The following is a 26,263-nucleotide window of genomic DNA, read 5'->3' on the forward strand; positions in this document are numbered from 1 at the left end:
AGGCGGACGAGGGGAAGGGGGACCGCGGGGTGTCAGGCGGAGGGGGGAAGGGGGACCGCGGGGTGTCGGGCAGAGGGGGGAAGGGGGATCGCGGGGTGTCAGGCGGACGAGGGGAAGGGGGACCGCGGGGTGTCGGGTGGAGGGGGGAAGGGGGACCGCGGGGTGTCGGGCGGAGGGGGGAAGGGGGATCGCGGGGTGTCAGGCGGACCAGGGGAAGGGGGACCGCGGGGTGTCGGGTGGAGGGGGGAAGGGGGACCGCGGGGTGTCGGGCGGAGGGGGGAAGGGGGACCGCGGGGTGTTGGCCGGGGGGGGAAGGGGGACCGCGGGGTGTTGGCCGGGGGGGAAGGGGGATCGCGGGGTGTTGGCCAGGGGGGGAAGACGCTGGAATGCGGGATCTTGGCCCGGGGCCAGGCGGGGCCGGGAGCGACGTGTTTTGGCGCCGGGCGGGGAAGGGGCTGGAACGTGGGGTCTGGGTCCCAGGGCCGGGAGCGCAGGGTCTCCCCTGGGGGGGGAAGGGGCTGGAACGTGTCATCTCGGCCGGGGGAGTCGGTCGCTGCTGTCACACGTCCTGGGGTCTCAGCTGGGGCCTCCACGTGCCTTGGTGTCTCAGTGCAGACCTGGCACAGAGAGGGGGGGTCAGTGCAGACCTGGCACACGGGGGGGGGGTCAGTGCAGACCTGGCCCGGGGGGGGGTCAGTGCAGACCTGGCACACGGGGGGGGGGTCAGTGCAGACCTGGCCCGGGGGGGGGGTCAGTGCAGACCTGGCCCGGGGGGGGTCAGTGCAGACCTGGCCTGGGGGGGGGGGTCAGTGCGGACCTGGCCCGGGGGGGGGGTCAGTGCAGACCTGGCCCGGGGGGGGTCAGTGCAGACCTGGCCTGGGGGGGGGGGTCAGTGCAGACCTGGCCCGGGGGGGGGTCAGTGCAGACCTGGCACACGGGGGGGGGGTCAGTGCAGACCTGGCCCGGGGGGGGGGGGTCAGTGCGGACCTGGCCCGGGGGGGTCAGTGCGGACCTGGCCCGGGGGGGGGTCAGTGCAGACCTGGCACACAGAGGGGGGGGGGTCAGTGCGGACCTGGCCTGGGGGGGGGGTCAGTGCAGACCTGGCCCGGGGGGGGGGGTCAGTGCAGACCTGGCCCGGGGGGGGGGGTCAGTGCAGACCTGGCCCGGGGGGGGTCAGTGCAGACCTGGCCCGGGGATGTGTGACATAGCGGGGGGGGGGGGGCTGTCCACTCTCATGGCCCCAGGCCCGCTGTGTCGGGCAGTCACTGGTGCCCGAGCTGGGCTGGGGTGACCCCCGCTGGCCGGTGCTGCTCTGCAGAGACTGGGGGTGTCTGTGTGCACGGCCCGGGAGGGTCACTGAGGGGGGCACGTCGGCCACGGCCCAGCAACTCTCACCTGGCCGGGGAAGGGGCTTGAACCGCGGACGGGGGGTTGCCTGGAGGGATGGGCGACCGGTGGCTGGGAGAAGGGGCGGGCTGAGCGTGGGGGAGCCGGGAGGAAGCAGACTAAGACCAATATGGGGGTTCAGGGGCCCCCCCGGGGACTAAGGCTGCCGGCCCGTCCTCCTGTGCCTGCGTGGAGCCTGCGCTGGGCCGTGTCTCGGAGACGCGGGGCCCTTCTCTACGGCCCGGCGGGGCCCCTCTGGCTGCGGCCGGGGTCCCCGACGCGCCGTCAGTGTGGACCTGGCGCGGGGAGGGGGGTCAGTCGGAGGGGCAAGGGGGCTCAGCTTTGAGCCGAAGGGTGACCCCCCCCAGGCTTCTGTTGGGGGCTCGGGCCCTGGCTCAGCTCCCCTTGCCTGGCTCTGGCTCCGGCTCGGGAGCAGGGGCTCAGGGGAGGGGGAGGGGCTCATGCCCCCCACTCTGAGCAAGAGCCCCCAGGGCCGGCCTTACCATGAGGTGAGCTGAGGCGGCCACCTCAGGTGCCAGACTGTGGGGGGGCCCCTCTCTGGCCGTCGCCCCGGGGGGAACGGGGGCTGCCCAAGGGGCCCTGTGGGCCGAGGGCTGGCAGCCAACAGCCCCCCAGGCCGTGTGGGTCGGTGTTTAGCGGGGAGGTCCCGGGGGCTCTCCAGCCCGGACGGCTGTTCTCTGCCGGCCCCTCGGCTCCGGGGCAGGCCCGGGCCCGGGCGCTGGGGGGACGCTGCTCACAGGGTCTGAGGTCCCTGCACATCGGGAAGAGGCTGCTACTCACGGGAATGGGACGACTGTCCCCCCCCCCGTCACTCACCTTCATCCCCCTCCGGCCCCTCCGGCCTGTCCTCCTCGGCTCCGGCAACGCCTCCGTCCCCGCCCGCACCCCCGTCCAGCTCGTCCTCGCCCGGCGAGTCTGGGGGGGATTCCCAAGTCAGCGCTGGGCCGGGGGACCCCTGCACTAGGTCCCTGGGTGGCAGCATGAGCAGTGATGCTCCCGGTGGGGGGGGGCAGATGCAGGCTGAGGCCCAGGTGGGGGGGGGCAAGAGTAGCTCAACCCCCATCCCCCCCTCCCATCCGCTCACGCCCCTGGGCCCCCCCATCACAGCTACGCAGCTCCCCAGGCTGGGACTCACAGCAGGGCCCCGGGGCGCCCCACCTGGCCCCCCCGCCCACCTGTCTGGAACTCGATGGTGCGCAGCATGTCGGCCAGGGCGTCCACGTTGACGGAGAAGTGGTCCATCCTGTCGTAGCCGGGCTCCGGGCCGCTGCTCATCGACGCCTTCGACATGTCGGTGATCCTGCCGGGCAGGGCCGGGCGCCTCAGCCTCGCCACCCAGGGAACGGCCGCACCGGGCCCCCACCCTGCCGGTACAGCCCGACCCTCTCCCACCGCCACTCACCACCTACAGCCCGACCCAACCCCCATCGCCCGCCACCTACAGCCCGACCCAACCCTCCATCGCCCGCCACCTACAGCCCGACCCAACCCTCCATCGCCCGCCACCTACAGCCCGACCCAACCCCCATCGCCCGACACCTACAGCCCGACCCAACCCTCCATCGCCCGCCACCTACAGCCCGACCCAACCCCCATCGCCCGCCACCTACAGCCCGACCCAACCCTCATCGCCCGCCACCTACAGCCCGACCCAACCCTCCATCGCCCGCCACCTACAGCCCGACCCAACCCCCATCGCCCGCCACCTACAGCCCGACCCAACCCTCCATCGCCCGCCACCTACAGCCCGACCCAACCCCCATCGCCCGCCACCTACAGCCCACCCAACCCCCATCGCCCGCCACCTACAGCCCGCCCAACCCCCATCGCCCGCCACCTACAGCCCACCCAACCCTCCATCGCCTGCCACCTACAGCCCGACCCAACCCCCATCGCCCACCACCTACAGCCCGACCCAACCCTCCATCGCCCGCCACCTACAGCCCGACCCAAGCCCCATTGCCCGCCACTTACAGCCCGACCCAACCCTCCATCGCCCACCACCTACAGCCCGACCCAACCCTCCATTGCCCGCCACTTACAGCCCGACCCATCTCCCACCACCGCGCGCCACCTACAGCCCGACCCAACCCCCATCGCCCACCACCTACAGCCCGACCCGTCCCCCCTTCGCCCGCCACCTACAGCCCGACACAACCCCCACCGCCCGCCACCTACAGCCGACCCATCTCCCACTGCCCACCACCTACAGCCCGACCCAACCCCACCGCCCGCCACCTACAGCCCAACCCATCTCCCACTGCCCACCACCTACAGCCCGACCCAACCTCCACCGCCCGCCACCTACAGCCCGACCCATCCCCCACCACCGCCCACCACCTACAGCCCGACCCATCCCCCACCATCGCCCGCCACCTACAGCCCGACCCAACCCCCATTGCCCGCCACTTACAGCCCGACCCAACCCTCCATCGCCCACCACCTACAGCCCGACCCAACCCTCCATTGCCCGCCACTTACAGCCCGACCCATCTCCCACCACCGCGCGCCACCTACAGCCCGACCCAACCCCCATCGCCCACCACCTACAGCCCGACCCGTCCCCCCTTCGCCCGCCACCTACAGCCCGACACAACCCCCACCGCCCGCCACCTACAGCCGACCCATCTCCCACTGCCCACCACCTACAGCCCGACCCAACCTCCACTGCCCGCCACCTACAGCCCGACCCATCCCCCACCACCGCCCACCACCTACAGCCCGACACAACCCCCACTGCCCGCCACCTACAGCCGACCCATCTCCCACTGCCCACCACCTACAGCCCGACCCATCCCCCACCACCGCCCACCACCTACAGCCCGACACAACCCCCACCGCCCGCCACCTACAGCCCGACCCATCCCCCACCACCGCCCACCACCTACAGCCCGACCCATCTCCCACCGCCGCCCACAACCTACAGCCCGACCCAACCCCCACCGCCCGCCACCTACAGCCCGACCCAACCCCCCATCACCGCCACCTACAGCCCGGCCCATCCCCCCCCACCTGCCACCTACAGCCCGACCCATCCCCCCCCCACCTGCCACCTACAGCCCAACACATCCCCCACCACCGCCCAGCCAGTACAGCCCGACCCATCCCCCCACCGCCCGCCACTTACAGCCCAACACATCCCCACCACCCACCACCTACGGCCCGACCCATCCACCACCGCCCGCCACCTACAGCCTGACTCATCCCCCACCACCGCCCGGCCGGTACAGCCCAACCCATCCCCCAAGCCGGGCCTGGTGGGTCTGTCACTCTGCTACTGGGACCCTCGACCCCTCCAGAGATGGGCTGCAGCAGGAGGTTTCTCTCACCTGGTCTTGCCCCCCGGCTCCACCCCCACCCCTGACCCCGCCCCACTCTCAGACTTACTTTTTCAGCAGCTCCTTGGATTGCTGCAGGGAGGGAGAGGCAGAGCTGGGTTAGAGCCTGCTCCTGGAGCTCAGCCCCTGCCAGCCTCCTGCGCCCATGGCCCTGCTCCTGCAGCTGCCAGCTGGCCCTGGCCCGGCCCGGCGGGCTGGGGACAGATGGATCCACAGGGCCCAGAGCGACGCCCTGGGTTCCAGGAGGAACAGGCAGCTCAGTGAGCACCTGCTGGTGCGCGGGCGCCCAACGGGGAAGAAAGGGGACTGGGTGCGGGACAGGGGGAGCCGAGCCCCGGGGGCGCTGGTGGGACGGCTCGACGGGAGGTTATGGAGCCGGGCGGAGCCGGAAACCTCCGTGCTGGGCCCCCTGTGGCAGGCTGGCTGTCTGGGGACCAGCCCTGCTGCCCGGACGGTGGCCCTTGGGGGTTGCCAGCAGACCCCAGAGGAACCGTTCGGGACCGGCTGACCAGCCTCCTCTGCCTTTGTAATAAACCGACAGATGTCAGACGCTAATGGCCAGGCGAGCCCTGGGGTGAGACCTGAGGGGTAAATCGCCCTGGGACTGGGGCTGCTCCTTTGCCACTGAGAGAGCCTGTCCGGAGTCGGGGGGAGGGTTAGAACCTCTCCCCTGTGTGAGGGGGCTGGGGGGCACAGGGAGCACTGGGGTGTCTGAGGAGAGGTGGGGGATGGGTTATAACCTCTCCCCTGTGTGAGGGTGGCTGGGGGGCTCAGGGAGCACTGGGGTGTCTGAGGGGAGGTGGGGGATGGGTTATCACCTCTCCCCTGTGTGGGGGTGGCTGGGGGGCACAGGGAGCACTGGGGTGTGTGAGGGGAGGTGGGGGATGGGTTAGAACCTCTCCCCTGTGTGAGGGGGGTTGGGGGGTACAGGGAGCACTGGGGTGTGTGAGGGGAGGTGGGGGATGGGTTAGAACCTCTCCCCAGTGTGAGGGGGCCTGGGGGGGGGGCACAGGGGGCACTGGGGTGTGTGAGGGGAGGTGGGGGATGGGTTAGAACCTCTCCCCAGTGTGAGGGGGGGCTGGGGGGCACAGGGGGCACTGGGGTGTCTGAGGGGAGGTGGGGGATGGGTTAGAACCTCTCCCCAGTGTGAGGGGGGGCTGGGGGGCACAGGGGGCACTGGGGTGTCTGAGGGGAGGTGGGGGATGGGTTAGAACCTCTCCCCTGTGTGAGGGGGGCTGGGGGGCACAGGGGGCACTGGGGTGTGTGAGAGGAGGTGGGGGATGGGTTAGAACCTCTCCCCAGTGTGAGGGGGGGCTGGGGGGCACAGGGGGCACTGGGGTGTCTGAGGGGAGGTGGGGGATGGGTTAGAACCTCTCCCCTGTGTGAGGGGGGCTGGGGGGCACAGGGGGCACTGGGGTGTGTGAGAGGAGGTGGGGGATGGGTTAGAACCTCTCCCCTGTGTGAGGGGGGCTGGGGGGCACAGGGAGCACTGGGGTGTCTGAGGGGAGGTGGGGGATGGGTTATAACCTCTCCCCTGTGTGAGGGGGGTTGGGGGGTACAGGGAGCACTGGGGTGTCTGAGGGGAGGTGGGGGATGGGTTAGAACCTCTCCCCTGTGTGAGGGGGGCTGGGGGGCACAGGGGGCACTGGGGTGTGTGAGGAGGTTGCTGGTGAGGCTCTTTGCTGGCCAGCGTGGGAACAGCTCCTGCCCTGCCCCTCCCGGCCCGGCCCCGCCCCACACGGACCTGCAGGTACACGGCCATCTGGGGCTCCTCCATGGCCTGGATGGCCGACTCCACCAGCTTGGAGGCGAGCTCCAGGTGCTCCCCGTACTGGCGGATGAGGGAGCGCACGTGGCTCACCCGCTGCTCCTGCTCCCGGCTCACCCGCTGCACCAGCTCCTTGCGGCGCTCCTCCAGGCAGCCGTAGAGCGCGTCGAAGCGCTGGCCCAGCGCCTGCTTCTGCCGCCGGCTGCTCTCCTGCCGGAGCCACGCGCCTCAGCCGGGGGCCTGCTCCGTACCCCCGCCTCCCCCCGGCCCGCGACCCCCGCCTGCATCCGGCCCACGACCCCCGCCTCCCCCCAGCCCGCGACCCCCACCTGCCCCCCGGCCCACGACCCCCGCCTGGCCCCCGGCCTGCGACCCCCACCTACCGCCCCCGGCCCACGACCCCCGCCTGCCCCCCGGCCCACGACCCCCGCCTGCCCCCCAGCCCACGACCCCCGCCTGCCCCCGGCCCGCGACCCCCACCTGCCCCCGTCCCGCGACCCCCGCCTGCATCCGGCCCACGACCCCCGCCCGCCCCCGGCCCACGACCCCCGCCTGCCCCCGGCCCACGACCCCCGCCTCCCCCCGGCCCGCGACCCCCACCTGCCCCCGGCCCACGACCCCCGCCTGCCCCCGGCCCACGACCCCCGCCTGCCCCCGGCCCACGACCCCCGCCTGGCCCCCGGCCCGCGACCCCCACCTGCCCCCGGCCCACGACCCCCGCCTGCCCCCGGCCCACGACCCCCGCCTCCCCCCGGCCCGCGACCCCCACCTGCCCCCGGCCCACGACCCCCACCTGCCCCCGGCCCACGACCCCCGCCTCCCCCCGGCCCGCGACCCCCGCCTGCATCCGGCCCACGACCCCCGCCTCCCTCCAGCCCGCGACCCCCACCTGCCCCCGGCCCGCGACCCCCACCTGCCCCCGTCCCGCGACCCCCCGCCTGCATCCGGCCCACGACCCCCGCCCGCCCCCGGCCCGCGACCCCCACCTGCCCCCGGCCCGCGACCCCCGCCTGCCCCCGGCCTGCGACCCCCGCCTGCCCCCCAGCCCGCGACCCCCGCCTGCCCCCGGCCTGCGACCTCCGCCTGCCCCCCGGTCTGCGACCCCCGCCTGCCCCCTGGCCCGCGACCTCCGCCTGCCCCCCGGCCCGCGACCCCCGCCTGCCCCCGGCCCGCGACCCCCGCCTGCCCCCCGGCCCGCGACCCCTGCCTGCCCTCCGGCCCGCGACCCCCGCCCGCCCCCCGGCCCGCGACCCCCACCTGCCCCCCCGGCCCGCGACCCCCCGCCTGCCTCCGGCCTGCGACCCCCGCCTGCCCCCCGGCCCGCGACCTCCGCCTGCCCCCCGGTCTGCGACCCCCGCCTGGCCCCGGCCTGCGACCCCCGCCTGCCTCCCCGGCCCGCGACCCCCGCCTGCCCCCTGGCCCGTGACCTCCACCTGCCCCCCGGTCTGCGACCCCCGCCTGGCCCCCGGCCTGCAACCCCCGCCCGCCTCCCCAGCCCGCGACCCCCGCCCGCCTCCCCAGCCCGCGACCCCCGCCTGCCCCCCAGCCTGTGACCCCCGCCTGTCCCCCGGCCCGTGACCCCCACCTGCCTCCCCGGCCCGCGACCCCTGCCTGCCACCTGGCCCGCCGCTCCTACCTGCCCCCTGGCCTGCGACCCCCACCTGCCCCCCAGCCAGCAGCCCCCGCCCGCCTCCCCGGCCCACAGCCCCCGCCCGCCCCCCCGGCCCGCCGCCCCTGCCTGCCCCCCGGCCCGCAGCCCCAGTCTGCCCCCCCAGCTGCAGGGCTCCGCTCTGCCCGGCCCCGGGGAGGAGCCCGCAGAGCAGTGGGCCGGGAGCGGCTCCCGGTGCCCCCCAGGCCCCCGCGCGGCTGCCCCCTCACCTCGATGGCCTTGCACAGCTCCTCCATCTGCGTGACGATGGCCTGGATTCGGTCGTTCCCGGCCACCAGCATGGCCACCCCCTCGCTCAGCTCGCTCTGCCGAAGGGGGGCGTCAGGGGCCGGGGGAGGGGTCAGTGGGGGAGGGGGAGGGCCGGGAATGGGCCGGGGGGAGGGGCAGCCCCCTCCCACCATGAGCTCAAAGGGTCTCAGCACGGCTGGACCGGGCCCCGCGGGCTCCCCACCAGGCCTGCCCCAAAGCAGCCCGGGCCTCTGGGTGCCCCCCGGGGAGCAGTCCTGGCCCAGGGCCAGAAGGGGGGGACCCGGGGTGGGGCTGCTCCTGCCCGGCCACCCCTGGGCCCGGGGACCCCCCCCCCCGCCCGGGCGGCCGGTACCTTCTGGCGCTTGTAGACGCTGGGCAGCGGGGCCACCTGGCAGTCCTTGTGCGCCCCGAACACCTTGCACAGGGAGCAGGTGGGCGCCTCGCAGCTCAGGCAGTAGATGTTGATCCGCTCGTCCTCGTGCTCCTCGCACATCAGCTGCTGCTCCGCCTTGGCGTGCAGGGGCCTGGGGGCGGTGCAGTGTGGGCCCTGCTCTCTGCGCCCCACGGCCCTGCTGCCCGCGCCCCGCAGCTGGCCCCACGGCCCCCCGTGCCCCACGGCCCTGCTGCCCGCGCCCCGCAGCTGGCCCCCCGGCCCCCCGTGCCCCACGGCCCTGCTGCCCGCGCCCCGCAGCTGGCCCCACGGCCCCCCGTGCCCCATGGCCCTGCTGCCTGCGCCCCGCGGCCGGCCCCCCGTGCCCCACGGCCCTGCTGCCCGCGCCCCGCGGCCGGCCCCCGGTGCCCCACGGCCCTGCTGCCCGCGCCCCGCAGCTGGCCCCACGGCCCCCCGTGCCCCACGGCCCTGCTGCCCGCGCCCCGCAGCTGGCCCCACGGCCCCCCGTGCCCCACGGCCCTGCTGCCCGCGCCCCGCAGCTGGCCCCACGGCCCCTCATGCCCCACGGCCCTGCTGCCCGCGCCCCGCAGCTGGCCCCACGGCCCCCCATGCCCCACGGCCCTGCTGCCCGCGCCCCGCAGCTGGCCCCATGGCCCCCCATGCCCCACGGCCCTACTGCCCGCACCCCGCGGCCGGCCCCACGGCCCCCCGTGCCCCACGGCCCTGCTGCCCGCGCCCCGCGGCCGGCCCCACGGCTCCCCGTGCCCCACGGCCCTGCTCCTCATGCCCCATGGCCAGCCCCACGGCTCCCCATGTCCCATGGCCAGCCCCATGTCTCCCCATGCCCCACGGCCAGCCCCACAGCTTCCTGCACCCCATGGCCCTGCTCCCCATGCCCCACGCCCCACGGCCAGCCCCCTCAGCCCTGCTCCCTGTGCCCATGGCCAGCCCCACAGCTTCCTGCACCCCATGGCTCTGCTCCCCACGTCCCACGGCTGGCCTCACAATGCCCCGCACCCCACAGCCTGCCCCTCAGCCCTGCTCCCCGTGCCCCACAGCCCTGCTCCCCGCACCCCATGGCCTGCCCCACAGCTCCCTGTGCCCCACGGCCCTGCTCCCTGTGCCCCATGGCTGGCCCCAGGCCCCATGGCTCACGGCTACACCACAGAGCTTGCCACTTCCCCACACAGCCCCCAGTTGCCCCCCACATGACCTGCAACCACCCCACATGCTCAGGAACCCCGCTGTGACCCCCAGACCCTGTAACAGCCCGTTCCCTCAGGAATCCTGCAGCTGCCCCCCAGAGCCCACGGCCGCCCCCACGGCCTGCGCTCTCTCCTCGCCCCCCGGCCCCGGCCGCTCGGCCCCTGCCCCACCTGGAGGACTCCTGCTTGTAGATGTCGATGATGTTCTCCACCAGCAGGTTGCGCTGCAGCCCGTAGACGCCGTGTCGGTCCAGCACCACCTCGTGGCGGCAGGAGGGGCAGCGGAACCGGCCCCCCGATGGCACCGAGCTGGAGCCCCGCGACTGCCACAGCGGGTTGGAGGCCTGCCGGGCGGCGGGGGTTAGGGGCGGAGACCCAGAGACACCGGCCCAGCCCTGCAGCCCCTCCGGCCCCGCACTAGCCTGGGGCACTGCCCGGGCGCTGGGGCAGAGCAGGGCCGAGGGGGGGGCCCACAGGCAGTAAATGAGCCAGTCCCATCCCTAGCCCAGCTAGCCCCGCCCACAGCTCAGCCAGCCCCGCCCACAGCCCAGCCAGCCCCGCCCACAGCCCTGCCAGCCCCGCCCACAGCCCTGCCAAGGCCACACCAGCCCCTCCCACAACTCAGCTAGGCCCACCCACAGCCCTTCCAGGGCCACGCCAGCCCTGCCCCCAACTCAGCTAGCCCCGCCCATAGCTCTGTCAGCCCCACCCACAACTCAGCTAGCCCCACCCACAGCCCTGCCCACAGCCCATCCAGCCCCACCCACAACTCAGCTAGCCCCACCCACAACTCAGCTAGCCCCGCCCACAGCCCTGCCAGCCCCGCCCACAGCCCTGCCAAGGCCACACCAGCCCCTCCCACAAGTCAGCTAGACCCGCCCACAGCCCTTCCAGGGCCAGGCCAGCCCTGCCCCCAACTCAGCTAGCCCCGCCCATAGCTCTGTCAGCCCCACCCACAACTCAGCTAGCCCCACCCACAACTCAGTTAGCCCCACCCACAGCCCTGCCCACAGCCCATCCAGCCCCGCCCACAACTCAGCTAGCCCCGCCCACAGCCCTGCCAGGGCCACACATGACAAATACAGTCAGCCCAACCTCTGTAGTGCACCCCAGCCCGCTGGAGCCGTCGCTGGGCCCCTCGCCCCCATGGAGAGGCCAGCGCTTAGCCGGGTCCTGCTGGGGAGAGGGGCCTGGCATGTCCATAAAGGCCGGGCAGAGCTGCTCACCGGCCCTGAGACCTGCCCCGGGGCTGCTAACGAGCCAGGCGCAACGTGCCAGCCCGAGCCAGCGCCAGGCCTGCGGAGCTCTCCCGGCGCGGTGGGGCGGGCAGGACGGGGAGCGCTCGTAGTCACTGAAACCAGGGCGGGCAGAGCCCTCAGGAGCCATCACGTCCAGCCCCCTGCCCAAGGCAGGACCAACCCAACTCAGTCATCCCACCAGGGCTTGGGCCAGCCGGGACTGAAACACCCCTAGGGACGGAGATTCCACCCCCTCCCCAGGGAACCCAGCCCAGCGCTTCCCCACCCGCCTAGGGAAACAGTTTGTCCTAATCTCCAACCTAGACCCCCCACTGCAACTTGAGCCCATCGCGCCTTGTTCTGCCCCAACTGAGCCCAGCCTCTCTCCAGCCTCTCTGGACCCCCCGGCAGGGAGCTGCAGGCTGCTCTCAAATCCCCCCTCGCTCTGCTCTTCTGCAGACTGAACAAGCCCAAATCCCTCAGCCTCTCCTCGCAGGTCGTGTGCTCCAGCCCTGAATCATTTTGGTTGCCCCCCGCTGGACCCTCTAACAGGGGCAGGTGACCGTTCTGCGGGGCCCCGGGCAGCATAATTCTGCGGGGCCCCCCTTTGCCACGGCGCATGCGCGGGGCTTTCTGAAGCGCGGGGCGGCCGCCCCATTCGCTCTGCCCTATGTCTGCCCCTGCCCTCTAAAATGTGTCTATGTCCCTTCTGTAGCGGGGGGCCCAGAACTGGACACAATACTCCAGATGTGGCCTCCCCAGAGCCGAATAAAGGGGAATGATGACATCTCTGGATCTGCTGGCAATGCTCCTCCTAATGCACCTAATATGCCATTTGCCTTCTTGGCTACAAGGGCACCTGGTGACTCATCTCCAGCTTCTCACCCACTGTAACCCCCAGGGCCTTTTCTGCAGAACTGCTGCTTAGCCAGTCGGTCCCCAGCCTGTACCAATGTTTGGGATTCTTCCCTCCCAAGGGCAGGACTCTGCACTTGCCCTTGTTCTACCTCTGTGAGGAACCAGGCAGGTGCAGGGGCTGGGGGGGGGGGGGGGGGGCGTTAGGAGGGGGCTCAGTGCCCAGATTTTACTGGTTTAAGGTGACAAGGGGGGGAGTTTGTTGTTGCAGGGAATGGCCCAGAGTTGGAGCCAGGGCGTCTGGGACCCTGCTGACCCCGACCCTGCTCAGAGGGCTCGGCCGGCTCCAGCCAGACCACAGACAAGGGGCTGCAGAGGCACCCGGCACCGGCCCAGCTGACCCCAGCGAGGGGAGAACATTAGACGGGGAGGGGGGCGGAGAAGAGGGGCCCAGGCGACCCTCTTACCTGGGGAGAAGACAATGGCGGGGGAGGGGCTGTTGCGGGGGTGTAGGAGGCTCTGCTGGGAGACGGGGGCTGTTTTGGGGACTGAGGGCAGAGCAGGCCGGGCTCAGCCGGCTGCCGGGGAGACTGACGTGGGGCTGGGGCCCAGGCCGACTGGCCTGAGGGATCCGTTGCTGTTCAAAGCTCCATAAACCCGCCTGTGCCGTGCTGGCTGGGAGTCGCTCTGGTCTGGAGAACGGGGGGGGGTGCTGTTCCCTCTGGGGGGGAGGCCCCGGGGGTCCAGAGGGAGGGGCTCACGGCGGAGGCAGGCGGCTGGAGCCCAGAGAGGGGCCATCCTGGAAGCGGAGGGGCGGACCCCCCGGTAGGGTTCCCAGAAAAATCCCGAACGTGGCAGGAAAAAAAATTGGTTGAGCAAAAAAAACCCCAAACTCCCCGCACTCCTGGGCCGGGGCGATGTCCCCGCCGGCCTCCAGCCCAGAGACGTGTCCCACGTCCGGCATTTTCTGTCGTTGTTACTGGACAGGGCCAGAAATAACAGACTGTCCAGGCGAAAACCGGACACCTGGCAACCCCCCCGGGCAGTGGGCCCCCCGGACCCCAAGAGAGGGGCGTCTCCCTGGGAAAGGGCTGTCCCCCTGCCACTGGAGGGGGGGAGGGGGCGGACGGGCCGAGCGTGGGCCCCACCTGTGAGCCGAGACAAACCCGTCAGGTTTCTTGTGGCCTCATCCTCTACTCTGCCCAGGTCACTCTGGGCCCTGTCCCTGCCCTCCAGCGTCTCCCTCTCCCCCAGCTTAGTGTCATGCGCAGACTTGCTGAGGGTCTCCAGTCAAGGTCTATCACATCCACTGACTTCCCCACGTCACCTCGGCACTGCCGGGTCTGATGCTGGCCTGCCCCTCCCCCCAAGGTAGCCCCACATCCGTGCCGGTCCCAGCCCTGGAACACGTGGCCCTTTGGGGCCGGCAGGCAGGAAGTCGTGGGCAGCCCCAGGCCTGTGGAAACCAGGCGCAAACAGGCAGCAGGCACCCCTGAGCCCAGCCCCAGCGTCTCCGGCCTCACTGGGGGCCCCACCCAGCGCCTCTCCCTGCGGAGACAAGCCAGCGGCCCAGAGGGAGGCTCCTGGACGGGGCTGGTCTGTCCCGAGGGCCAGGCCCCCCCATGCCCAGCGGGGCCCCTCGCCGCCGCCCCCCTCCCAGCGCCCATTTGAGTGTCTGGCTCCCGCCTGGCCCTGAGCAGGACGTGGGGCAGGAGGGGGCTGAGCCAGCCAAGGCCTGTGGGCCCCCAAGTGCCAGCGGCTCCCCAGCCTCGAGCCCAGGAGCACCTGGAACCCGCCGGCCCTGGGGATCAGTCCCGGGGCTGGGCCTGGGGTAGCTCAGACCAGGGCCTGGGGCAGCAGCAGCCGCACGAGTGACCTGGTCTGCGGGGCGACTGGCAGGGCCCCATGGGACACCGGGGCGCTGTGAGCCGGGGGTGGGGAGTCCCCGGGCCCTGCCCCCCACCCGCAGCCCGAAGGGCTCCCAGCCGGCAGGGAGAGTGGGGGGGGCGGGTCTTGGTCCCCAGGGACATGGCGCAGCACAGACTGGTCAGCACAGGGACCAGGGGCAGCCAGGACAGCCCAGCTTGGGGGGAGGGGCCTAGAGCACCGGCCCTGCCCCATCCCTGCCCCCCAAGCCAGCCCAGACTCACACACCCAGCAGCCCAGCTCTGTCCCAGCCAGCCCCACCCTCTCTTTGTCCTGAGCCCGGGGAAAAGGGGCCCCCTGGTCACTCCTCCCCCGACCCATGCGCAGGTGACAGGAGGCATCATCCCTTGTGTGCGTGGGGGAGGCTGTCCCACCCAAATTCCCACCCCCACCTCACAATTGATGCAGTGCCCAGGGAAACTGAGGCCTCTTCCCGGCGCGGCTCCCAGCCCCCGGCCCCTCCCCGGCGCGGCTCCCAGCCCCCGGCCCCTCCCCGGCGCGACTCCCAGCCCCCGGCCCCTCCCCGGCGCGACTCCCAGCCCCCGGCCCCTCCCCGGCGCGGCTCCCAGCCCCCGGCCCTTCCCCGGCGCGGCTCCCAGCCCCCGGCCCTTCCCCGGCGCGGCTCCCAGCCCCCGGCCCTTCCCCGGTGCGACTCCCAGCCCCCGGCCCCTCCCCGGTGCGACTCCCAGCCCCCGGCCCCTCCCCGGCGCGGCTCCCAGCCCCCGGCCCTTCCCCGGCGCGGCTCCCAGCCCCCGGCCCTTCCCCGGTGCGACTCCCAGCCCCCGGCCCTTCCCCGGCGCGGCTCCCAGCCCCCGGCCCTTCCCCGGTGCGACTCCCAGCCCCCGGCCCCTCCCCGGTGCGACTCCCAGCCCCCGGCCCCTCCCCGGCACGGCTCCCAGCCCCCGGCCCCTCCCCGGAGCGGCTCCCAGCCCCCGGCCCCTCCCCGGAGCGGCTCCCAGCCCCCGGCCCCTCCCCACCTGGAAGATGTCGTTGGCACACTTGCGACACAGGTTGTGCTGGCAGGGCAGGATGACGACGGGCTTGGAGAACATCTCCAGGCAGATGGGGCAGATGAGCTGCTTCTCCAGGCTGTCCATGCTCTGCGCGTCCCCCAGCCTGGGCTGGAATCCCACCGCGAAGTTCATCCCCGCGCCCTGCCCTGCTCCCCCGGCTCGGCCCGCGCCCTGCCCTGCTGCCCCGGCTCTGCCTGCGCCCTGCCCTGCTCCCCCGGCTCGGCCCGCGCCCTGCCCTGCTCCTTCGGCTCGGCCTGCACCCTGCCCTGCTCCCCCGGCTCGACCTAGAGCCTGGACCTAGAGCCTGTGTCCCTCACTGCTCCCCCGGCCTTGCCCTGCCTCGCACCACCGTACCCCTCGCCCCTGCTCTGCCCACTGCTCCGCGCTGCTCCCTCGGCTCAGCCTGCGCCCTGCCCTGGAGCTGTGGCCCGGCCCCGGCCCCGGCCTGCCTCGCTCTGGCTGTGCTCCTCGCCCCGGCCCTGGCCTGCCCCTCAGCTGCTCCCAGCCCCGTGTGCCGGTCTGCCCCAGATCCGCTCCCTGCCCCCCCGCCCTCGCCGGCCCTGCCCAGCCGTGAGCGCAGGTGCTAATTTTAGCCCCACTCTGCCGTGGGCCACGTGGCCCCTGGAATCCCGGAGCCAATTTTATCCGGGGCCCAGGCTGCAGCTGTCAGCGGCGTCGGGTGACACTGAGTCACGCGGCCTCCGCCAGGCCCTGGCTCCAGCTGGGGACTGAGAAGAGGCAGCCCCGGGGCCGGGCAGAGAGCCGGGCGTGAGGCAGAGAGCGGCCACGCGCCCCAGGGCCTGGCGGGGTGGGAGAGGGGCTCCGGGCCAGGGGAAATTTCCATCCGTGGGCGGCGGGAGTTTTGCCTTGTGCGCCCACAGAGAGTCACGGGCGCTGGCCTGGATGCGCCACCGTGGCCCCTGCCCGTGGCACTGCTCCTCCAGAGACTCCCCCAGCGCAGGGACCCCAGCCCAGCCCCCCTTGCAGGGACCCCAAGTCTGGCTCCCGCACTGTGGGGAGAATCATAAATACCTCTGGGTCTCTGGCACTGGGAGAGCCTGTCCAGAGACGGGGGGATGGGTAAGAACCTCTCCCCTGTGTGGGGAGGCTGGGGGGCACAGGGAGCACTGGGGTGTCTGAGGGGAGACGGGGGGATGGGTTAGAACCTCTCCCCTGTGTGAGCGGGGCTGGGGGGCACAGGGAGCACTGGGGTGTGTGAGGGGAGGTGGGGGATGGGTTATAACCTCTCCCCTGTGTGAGCGGGGCTGGGGGGCACAGGGAGCACTGGGGTGTGTGAGGGGAGGTGGGGGATGGGTTATAACCTCTCCCCTGTGTGAGGGGGGGCGGGGGGGCACAGGGAGCACTGGGGTGTCTGAGGGGAGGTGGGGGATGGGTTATAACCTCTCCCCTGTGTGAGGGGGGCTGGGGGGGCACAGGGAGCACTGGGGTGTCTGAGGGGAGGTGGGGGATGGGTTATAACCTCTCCCCTGTGTGAGCGGGGCTGGGGGGCACAGGGAGCACTGGGGTGTCTCAGGGGAGGTGGGGGATGGGTTATAACCTCTCCCCTGTGTGAGGGGGGCTGGGGGGCACAGGGAGCACTGGGGTGTCTGAGGGGAGGTGGGGGATGGGTTATAACCTCTCCCCTGTGTGAGGGGGGCTGGGGGGGCACAGGGAGCACTGGGGTGTCTGAGGGGAGGTGGGGGATGGGTTATAACCTCTCCCCTGTGTGAGCGGGGCTGGGGGGCACAGGGAGCACTGGGGTGTCTGAGGGGAGGTGGGGGATGGGTTATAACCTCTCCCCTGTGTGAGGGGGGGCTGGGGGGCACAGGGAGCACTGGGGTGTCTGAGGGGAGGTGGGGGATGGGTTAGAACCTCTCCCCTGTGTGAGGGGGGCTGGGGGGCACAGGGAGCACTGGGGTGTCTGAGGGGAGGTGGGGGATGGGTTAGAACCTCTCCCCTGTGTGAGGGGGGTTGGGGGGGCACAGGGAGCACTGGGGTGTCTGAGGGGAGGTGGGGGATGGGTTAGAACCTCTCCCCTGTGTGAGGGGGTTTGGGGGGCACAGGGAGCACTGGGGTGTCTGAGGGGAGGTGGGGGATGGGTTATAACCTCTCCCCTGTGTGAGGGGGGCTGGGGGGACACAGGGAGCACTGGGGTGTCTGAGGGGAGGTGGGGGATGGGTTAGAACCTCTCCCCTGTGTGAGGGGTGTTGGGGGGCACAGGGAGTACTGGGGTGTCTGAGGGGAGGTGGGGGGATGGGTTATAACCTTTCCCCTGTGTGAGGGGGGGTTGGGGGGCACAGGGAGCACTGGGGTGTGTGAGGGGAGGTGGGGGATGGGTTATAACCTCTCCCCTGTGTAAGGGGGGGTTGGGGGGCACAGGGAGCACTGGGGTGTCTGAGGGGAGGTGGGGGAGGGGTTATAACCTCTCCCCTGTGTGAGGGGGGCTGGGGGGCACAGGGAGCACTGGGGTGTCTGAGGGGAGGTGGGGGGATGGGTTATAACCTCTCCCCTGTGTGAGGGGGGCTGGGGGGGGCACAGGGAGCACTGGGGTGTCTGAGGGGAGGTGGGGGAGGGGTTATAACCTCTCCCCTGTGTGAGGGGGGCTGGGGGGCACAGGGAGCACTGGGGTGTCTGAGGGGAGGTGGGGGATGGGTTATAACCTCTCCCCTGTGTGAGGGGCGTTGGGGGGCACAGGGAGCACTGGGGTGTCTGAGGGGAGGTGGGGGATGGGTTAGAACCTCTCCCCTGAGTAAGGGGGGGCTGGGTGGGGCCCAAAAGTGTGTCCCGTGCAAGGATGGCACAGATCCCCACATGGGGGGGGGTTGGCTCAGCCCCGTCTCTAGGCGACGTGCTCTCCGCTGACGCTCAGCTGTGCCCGCAAGCCCTGCGCCCTCATGGGCCGTGGCCCGGCTCCGCTCCGCACCCCAGCTCTGCGCCCGGACCCCGAGCTCTTCTGCGCTGGGCCCGTGGGCCTGAGGCTTTGGGTGGCTCAGGAGCAGCTTAGCGGCTGAGCACCGACCCGAGGGGCCTGGCCGAGGAGCCAGGGAAGGTCTGTGCTCCGGACCGGAACCCGTTTAGCAAGAGAGCCGCAAACGTGGACCCCAGCGCCCTGCCGGAGCTTTGCTCTGTCACGTCAATAGCAGGGCCCAAGCGCAGGAGAAGTGTGATGCCAGGCCTGTGTCTAGACGCGGCCATGGCCGGCCTGGGGCGGGTGCCTGCAGACAGGCTGCCTGCCCGGGGGCTCTGAGCCCTGTCCCAGGCCTGAGAAGTGAGGCTGGAGTTCGAGGAGGCGCCCAGGGAACCAGTCTCTGGGGCAGAGCCAGGCTGAGGGGGGGTGGGCGGTGGAGCTGGGCCTGAGTGAGCTGTGAGGGTTTGGGAGGGGGTGCAGGGCCAGCAGCTGCTGCACGTGAGGAGGGGCCGCGTGGCTGTGGGGAGGGGCCGCGTGGCTGCGGGGAGGGGCCGTGTGACTATGGGGAGGGGCTGTGTGGCTGCAGGGAGGGGCCGTGTGGCCGCGGGGAGGAGCCGTGTGACTACAGGGAGGGGCCATGTGGCCAAGGGGAGGGGCCGTGTGGCCAAGGGGAGGGGCCATGTGGCTGGCCAAGAAGCGGTCTCAGTAGCCGGGGTGTGTCTGAGACCAGCCTGGGGGCTGGGCCAAGGGAGGGACCAGCCCCATGTCTGTCTGTGTGGGGCAGCCTGGGGAGTTTCTGAGCAGTTCCTCTGCCTGCTGGTTGTGCCTCCCTGTTACCCACCAGCTCTGTGATTATTGGGGAACCAGAACATGGTCGCCTGTCAGCCTTGTGCTCTTGGGGAGTCAGGGAGTGACATTCATGGAAAACCATCCCCCTCCCTCAGGCCTCTGCTAGAATCAAAGACAAAGCAAAGAAAAGGCCGGGGAACACACACCTAAACTGCTTCAGACAAGGGTGATACAATTAAGGAAACACCCCAGCCTCATTTGCATTAAAGATGGAACAGAGGGACATCTCATTAGCATACAGAATGGAAAGCAGCTCTTCCCAGGCAGGAACCGCACTGAACTATGGGACACCGAAAGCAGAGAAGCACTGCCTGATGGGAAATCCCTGCTCCAGATGCTAATGAACCTAGGCCTGCTCACACCCAAATTAGTCATTATCAGACCAATTCTAGTAACGATCCTATTGACACCTAAAATACTGAAACTGCCTAGTTGCATTGTGAGCTCGTTCAAGGAACATCCCCCATAACCAGGGGTGATCAGTCTCTATTGTCTCTCCTCTTTCTCTTTGAACTATCCCTATAAAACTCCTCTCCTTGCCTCAAGAAAACTGTTCTGATACCTGGACTTAAACTGCATCAGTTCCATTGACACTTCATCTCCTGTCTGATCGTGCTGGGGGCTCTGTCCTGCTTTTCTCCTGCCCTCTGGACCCCCGGCTACCATCATCATCTGGGAACCCCGATCAGTGCAAGCTCCGTGGAGTGGTGAGGTCTCTCTCTCTCTCTCTCAACTCTCTCTCTAAGCATAGCCTCCTGACCCTGCCCTGTGTAAACTGTTATATGGTTACCTCAGAACTAAATCACTTTCATTGTTAAGCTGGTTGCTTCTCTCTCTTTTGCTCACTCTTCCTTAAGGGGTGTTGTTTTGGCTTCCCCATTTGCTCTGCAACAACGCTTCTTGTACCCAAGCGAAAGATCCCTGTAGTGCCCAAAATCCTGTGGGGTTTGCTCATCGTGTGGTTTACCAGTGAATGACTGTGGTGTGAAAGTGGGGATAGGGGGTGCTGAACCTGGGGGCTTATGAGGATGGCAGCTTAAAGTGCTGTTTAATCCAGCCCACGGAGTCCAAAGGCACATGAGGGTGCAGTGTGGCATTGCTGTGAAACCCAGCCAGCTGAGTCCAGGGACATATGAGGGGGTCAGCTTGTGAGTGCTGAGTACCCAGTCCTCTCAGTCGTGCTCTGATTAGTGGGTGTGAGTGTCTGTGTGTTGCTAAGGTGGGAAGAACCCCATCCTGAGGAACCTAGTTCCTGCAGGAGAGCTCCAGTGGGAGGGGGAATTGGCAGCAGGGAGAATTCAGCTCCATATGAGAGCCCAAGTAAGCACCAACAGCACCCTGATAGAACTGTTAACCTTCCCCCAGTCCCATAAGGGTAACCCTGATAAATGAGCATACCCCAGAGTATTGGGCAAATCTGGTAACATCCCAGCCGGGGACGGTTCTGGGCACAGCCGGGGCCCGGGAAGGGAACGGCCCCGGGTCTGTCTGCTGGGGAGCGGTGCTGGGGCTCCAGTCGTGTCGATCCCAGGGACACACAGTTGGGGGGACGGGGGTCACCGGTTGCCGGGAGAGGGGAGATGACTGGAGGGAGCAGGAGGGGGCCTGGGAGTGGGGCGTACGGGCTGGGCGAGTTTGTAGGCAGGAGGAAGTGCCCCTGCCCTGGGGTGCGCCGAGGCAGGTATGGAGCACGGTGGGGGGACAGCGAGCGCCTCGGGCCTGAGGGCTTGGTGGAGGCTCCGCAGAGCGACGCTCCTGTGCAGCACCATGATGGAGACTTGCGGCCGAAAGCCCCTAAGGGGCCGAGGGAGGCGGGCGAGGGGCCGGGAAGAGGATTTGGGGCTGGAGCACAGGACCTGCGAGGAGAGGCGGAGGGGTTCTGGCTGCTTAGTGGGCAGCAGAGAAGGAAAGGGAAACTGAGTCACGCAGCTTGCTCCTCGAACCCTTACAAACATGCCCACGGCTCCCCGCACCCCCGCTGCCTGGCAGGGAGCCCGGCCCGACCTGGGCTATATTTAGACCCCCTGCCGCGGGTACAGCGTGTGCTGGGCACAGAGACCCTGGCGCTGCTGGGCCCCCCACCGTGCTGAGCGGAGCTGGCCAGGATTAGCCCCTCCCCTGCTGGCGCCCAGCCTGTGCCCTGCAGACACCCTCCTGCCCTGTGCCAAGAGCCAGCCGGGCGCCCAGGGACTGGCTTTGGGGGCTGCCTGCCTGTGCCGTGCAGGGCCCCACCCTCAGAGCTCGCAGCCAGGGGCAGCCCAGAGCCGGGCGCCGGGGCCCAAGGAGGCTGAGTAGGGGGCCCAGCAGGAAAGGGAGAGGCCCAGTCGTGTGCTCCAGTGCCAGAGAGCCTGGCCCCCACCCCCAGACTCCTCCCCAGGGCGCCTGCCCCCAGACTCCCCCCTAGAAGAACAGCCCCCCACGCCGGAGATGCTGGCATGAACCAGTCCCTGCCCCGTGCCTGGTACCCAGAGGCCTCAGGCTGCTGCGTCCGGGGCCCCACCTCTGACTAGCGAGCAGCCGGTGGGGTTGGGGGGGGGGGCTGGAAACTTCTGCCTGTGGCTGAGCACTGGGCCAGGAATGCTCAGCCAATGGCTGTGCGAATGAGCGAGGCACCAGGGGCAATAGATCTCTCAGTGCCAGAGACACCTGAGGAGTCTGGAGACCTGCAAGCAGCCAGGATAATGGTTGCTGACTTGGGACACAAGGAGAGGTCGATGGACCACGTGACCTTCTATGGCCAAGGAGATGCCAGGAGGGATAGAAGTGCCATGTGGCCCCGCCATCTTGGTCTTCAGTTTAGCTCCGAATCCAAGATGCAGCCTTGCAGGGAACGAGCCAGGAAGAACCCTGGACCCATCCTGACATCGGATGTAACCAGAGACTTCTAAGCCAGCAGTTTGTAACATCTCTGCTAGAGCCTGAATCGAGAACTGGGAGACTCGCTGCATGGAACGTACGATACTTTTAACAGCCTCACTCTCAGGCTTTTCTTTCTTGTAGTAATAAACCTTTAGGTGTTAGATTCCAAAGGATCGGCTCAGTGTGGTCTCGTGGGTAAGATCCAGAGTGTAAATTGACCTGGGAACTGTGGCTGGTTTCTTGGAACCAGAAGAACCCGTTGGGGTGGGTGAGATTGGTTCTATAACCCCTCCCCGTGTGCAAGCCCGGGGCTGATTGGGGCACGGAGAGATCTGGGGCGCCAGAGGGGGTTTGCTCATGAGGCTCCAGGCTGGCCAGATTAGCAGCTGGAGCACTCGGTGGGACTGGTGTGTGGCCTGTTTGGAAAGCTCTCCAGACTGGGGCCGTAAGGAGCCCCGAGTTTGAGCAATTCGCCCTGAGCGGACGCCCTCAGCTGTGCCCAGACCTGGCCTGGTCCTTCACAGCCCCTCCCCTGCATTGGACCATGTGGGAGAGGCTGGCGCCTGCAGCAGCTGGCCTGGGGAGGGGGTTACAGCCGGGCCCTGTGGCTCTGCTCCCCGGGCAGCCCCATTTGTAACAGAGAGGCCCCCTGCAGGCAGGAGTGATGGGAACAGCCCAGGCCCACATGGGCTTGTCCCGTTTCCCACCCAGGGCCTCTCTCAGGCCTGTTACCCAGCAGGTGGGGGGCGGCTGCAGTGGGGAGCCCTTTGCCCTGATGCTGTGGGGCCCCTGCTGAGCAGGGCTTGCTGCAGGGGGGCTCACTCGCGGGCCTAGCGGGGCCTTGGGCCAGGCACAGGCCCATGGCGATGAGATGGTGCCAGTCCCAAGGGTGCCACTCTGCTGCCAGGCCAGACACATGGCTGCACCTGAGCGCCAGTCGCCTGCCTCAGCCTGTAGCTCTACCCAGATGCCCGGGAGAGCTGCAGCCACTGCCCCCCCCCTCCCCCAAGGTCTAGGTCGCTGGGCCCAGCCTGGGGGACCCTTGGCTTGGCCAGAGAAGCCAGGATCAAGACACAGCCCAGCCTGGCTGCTGCACCACCATCCCTGGTTCATTTCTCTGTGCCCCCCCCCCAGGTCCATGTGAGCCCCAGCCCAACCGGCTGGTCCCTTGCCCCCCGCCCTGTGGGCCCCACGCTCTGCAGGCCGGAGCTTCCCTTCAGCCCTCTGGTTCCCATTGGCCTGGGTGGTGCCCTCTTGTCCTCCAGCATCCGCCCCTTCGGCAGCCACAGGGGAGCGTGCGCCAGCCTGGGCAGGACTCAGCCAGAAACATGCCCCCGCCAGACAGGCCTGAGCGGGCCCCGGGGCAGCCCCCACCAGTGTCACCAGGAGCCCTGTGGACGACCCCTGGCAGCCGAGAGGGGGACGACTGAGCCGGATGCTCGACTTGCAGAGCGGTTCTGGCCTGGCCCGGCCCCAAGTGGCCACAGGAGACGCTGTTTCCTGCAGCCTCTGTGAAAGCCACCAGTGGGGCTAGTGAGGGTGCAGGGGCCAACTCCCGCCCCTGCCCCACAGGCCTCCTTTCTGTGCTGGGCGCCAGGAGACTGTCCTCAGCTCTCTGTGCCCCGGAGCACCACAGAACCGCCCGGGACCAGGCGTGGCAGCCGGACTGGCTGCTGCGGTGCTGAGGGGCCTGGCTGCGGGGACAGCGGCTCCCTGGCTCCCTGGCATCCAAGCCCACGTCAGCGCCAGCCTTCAGCTAGGCAGGGAGCTGCCGGCCGAGCCAGGAGCTCACAAAACAGCCTGGAGAAGGCACAGAGCAGACTCTGCCCTGCTCGGCCTGCTGGGCTCAGCACGCACAGCGCCTCAGGGCAGGGTCCTCGCCGGACTGGGCCCACTGGGGGCTCACGAGCTGCTCCGGCTGCACTGGGTGTTGAGGGGCAGCGGGATGTGACACTGAGCTGTGGCACCGGGGGCATACGCCTTTCTGGGGATGCCAGCCGCCTCCCCCTCTGTTCTGAATCTGCCCGGGGGCCCTGTGCACCTTCCACTGCAAGCAGGAGTCCCCGGGGCTGGCTCGGGCGCTCGGCTACCCTTGAGCACCACAGCGTTAGCTCTGTTCTACTCCGGAGCCCCGGCGAGCGCAGGCAGGTGGCACCGTGACAAGAGTCGCTCTGTAGCTTTATTCACACTGCCCATAAACTTACCAAGTCACAGGCTGTGCAATTCCAGGGAGTATTCCTATGATGCACTAGTATTGCACACTCACAGACAGCCTCGGGGGCACTAGTATCACACACTCACAGCCTCGGGGCACTAGTATCACACACTCAGACTTGGGGGCACTAGTATCTCACACTCAGACTTGGGGGCACTAGTATCACACACACACAGCCTCGGGGCACTAGTATCTCACACTCTCAGCCTCGGGGGCACTAGTATCTCACACTCTCAGCCTCGGGGGCACTAGTATCACACACTCACAGCCTCGGGGGCACTAGTATCTCACACTCTCAGACTTGGGGGCACTAGTATCTCACACTCACAGCCTCGCGGGCACTAGTATCTCACACTCTCAGCCTCGGGGGCACTAGTATCTCACACTCTCAGCCTCGGGGGCACTAGTATCACACACTCACAGCCTCGGGGGCACTAGTATCTCACACACTCAGCCTCGGGGGCACTAGTATCTCACACACTCAGCCTCGGGGGCACTAGTATCTCTCTCTCAGCCTCCAGAGCACTAGTATCACACACTCACAGCCTCCGGGGCGCGTCAAGAGTGTCGCTGCTCACAGGCTGTTGGCTCCCGCGTGGCTTGGTTGTCAGGAGGGGGACGGCGTCACCAGGAGAGTCCCTGGGCCCTGCCGGCAGGGAGGGAAGGGCTCCTGGTTCCCAGGGGCGCAGTGGGGAACAGACCGGTTAGCAGTGGGACCAGAAGCATTGGGTACCAGCCCTCTTGGGGGCTCAGAGCAGGCCCCTGGCTCTCCACCACCCCTGGGTCAGAGGACACTGCCCCACCTCAGCGCATGGTCCCTGCACCTCAGTGGGCTAGCCCCAGCCCCTCTGGCTTGATGCTGGCCGACGGGACAGCCAAGCCCAGGGGCCGTGTGTCTGCGGCAGCCCCGTCTGACTCCAGTGAGACTCTGCTGCTCCCCCCCGCCCTGGCTCCCAGGGCCCCTTCCCGTCCACAGGCACCTCCAGGGCTCGTCAGCCAGAACCAGGTGCTGTTGTCAGGTCCTGATGGGCACCTGCAGGGCACTGCCCCCCCCACGCCCCGTCTGCCCGCCCCTGGGCAGGGGAAGGGGCCCTGGGGCTCCTCTGGCGCCCTGCGCTCCCGCCCCTCCCGCCAGGAGCAGCTCCGCTCTGAGCGGGGCCCGGAAGGGCTGACGGCCCGGCCCAGAGCGAGCGCCAGAGACGGGTCCGACAGCAGCTTGTCCACCCCCCACACGCCTGCACCAGGCACCCGGCCGTGGGGGGGGGGGGTCGCTTGTTCCCTTCACACCCCCCTCCCGGCCTCTTCCTCCTGCACCAGCAACCCCCAGATGGGAGATGCCAAAGGACGGGCCCAGTGAGAGCCTGTCCAGAGTCAGGGGATGGGTTATAACCTCTCCCCTGTGTGAGGGGGGGCACAGGGAGCACTGGGGTATGTGAGGGGAGGTGGGGGATGGGTTAGAACCTCTCCCCTGTGTGAGGGGGCGGGGGGGGCACAGGGGTGTGTGAGGGGGGCTGGGGGGGCACAGGAGTGTCTGAGGGGAGGTGGGGGATGGGTTATAACCTCTCCCCTGAGGGGGGCTGGGGGGGCACAGGGGTGTGTGAGGGGAGGTGGGGGATGGGTTATAACCTCTCCCCTGTGTGAGGGGGGCTGGGGGGGCACAGGGGTGTGTGAGGGGAGGTGGGGGATGGGTTATAACCTCTCCCCTGTGTGAGGGGGGCTGGGGGGGCACAGGGGTGTGTGAGGGGAGGTGGGGGATGGGTTAGAACCTCTCCCCAGTGTGAGGGGGGCTGGGGGGGGGCACAGGGAACACTGGGGAGTCTGAGGGGATTTGCTTATGGGGCTTCTTGCTGGCCGGAGTGGAAACAGCCGTGGTCAATCCGTGTGGCTGGGCTGGTGCCTTTTGTGCTCCACTCATCCCATAAAGGCCTCAACCTGCTTTTTGGTTGGAGGGGGGAGGGAGGTGAAGCCAGTCTCTGATCCGCCCCCCCCCCCCCCCCCCCCCCCCCCCCGGGCCAGCGCCAGCCGTGTGCAGCCGCTGCCCGCCTCGTCCAGGAAGGGCACCCTGGCCATACCCCCCTTACACGTTTTCACGGTTCCAGGGAGTGCAATGACCCAGCCCCTCTCCCTTGGGACTGAGCCCCCCCTGAGCTGGCTAGAGCCAGGGCATTGCCAGTGTCCAACAGGGCAAAGTCCTGTCCCCCCGTAACTGATTCACTGGGCGCTGGCAGGCGCCCAGGGCCTGGCACTCACAGGGCGCTAGTGAGAGGGGAGACCCATGGCAGGGAGGTGACTCCTCCCCCCAGCTTGCCTAGGTTTCGGCAGGCCCAGGCAGTTTCCGACAGCGCGCACAGAACCGGTCTGGCCTGTCTGGGG

The 26,263-nt window shown here is 69.6% G+C and overlaps 1 protein-coding gene across 2 annotated transcripts; it reads right to left on the bottom strand.

The window, feature by feature from the left end:
• Nucleotides 1-6: 6 nt before the first annotated feature.
• On the bottom strand, nt 7-15,587 carry TRIM54 (tripartite motif containing 54). 2 transcript variants are annotated; one of them, XM_075923225.1, is made up of 9 exons: nt 15,024-15,586; nt 10,199-10,371; nt 8,784-8,955; nt 8,392-8,487; nt 6,490-6,723; nt 4,795-4,817; nt 2,583-2,707; nt 2,224-2,322; nt 7-617 (listed from the first exon to the last, which is right to left on the bottom strand). In XM_075923225.1, the coding sequence occupies exons 1-9, from the start codon at nt 15,189-15,191 to the stop codon at nt 607-609; spliced, it is 1,101 nt and encodes a 366-aa protein (XP_075779340.1). In that variant the 5' UTR covers nt 15,192-15,586; the 3' UTR covers nt 7-606. The 2 variants fall into 2 exon arrangements, with proteins under 2 accessions (XP_075779340.1, XP_075779341.1); XM_075923226.1 differs by lacking the exon at nt 8,392-8,487 and having other exon boundaries at nt 15,024-15,587.
• Nucleotides 15,588-26,263: the final 10,676 nt, after the last annotated feature.

Source organism: Pelodiscus sinensis, chromosome 3 (assembly GCF_049634645.1).
Source record: "Pelodiscus sinensis isolate JC-2024 chromosome 3, ASM4963464v1, whole genome shotgun sequence".
Classification (NCBI taxonomy): Eukaryota; Metazoa; Chordata; order Testudines; family Trionychidae; genus Pelodiscus; species Pelodiscus sinensis.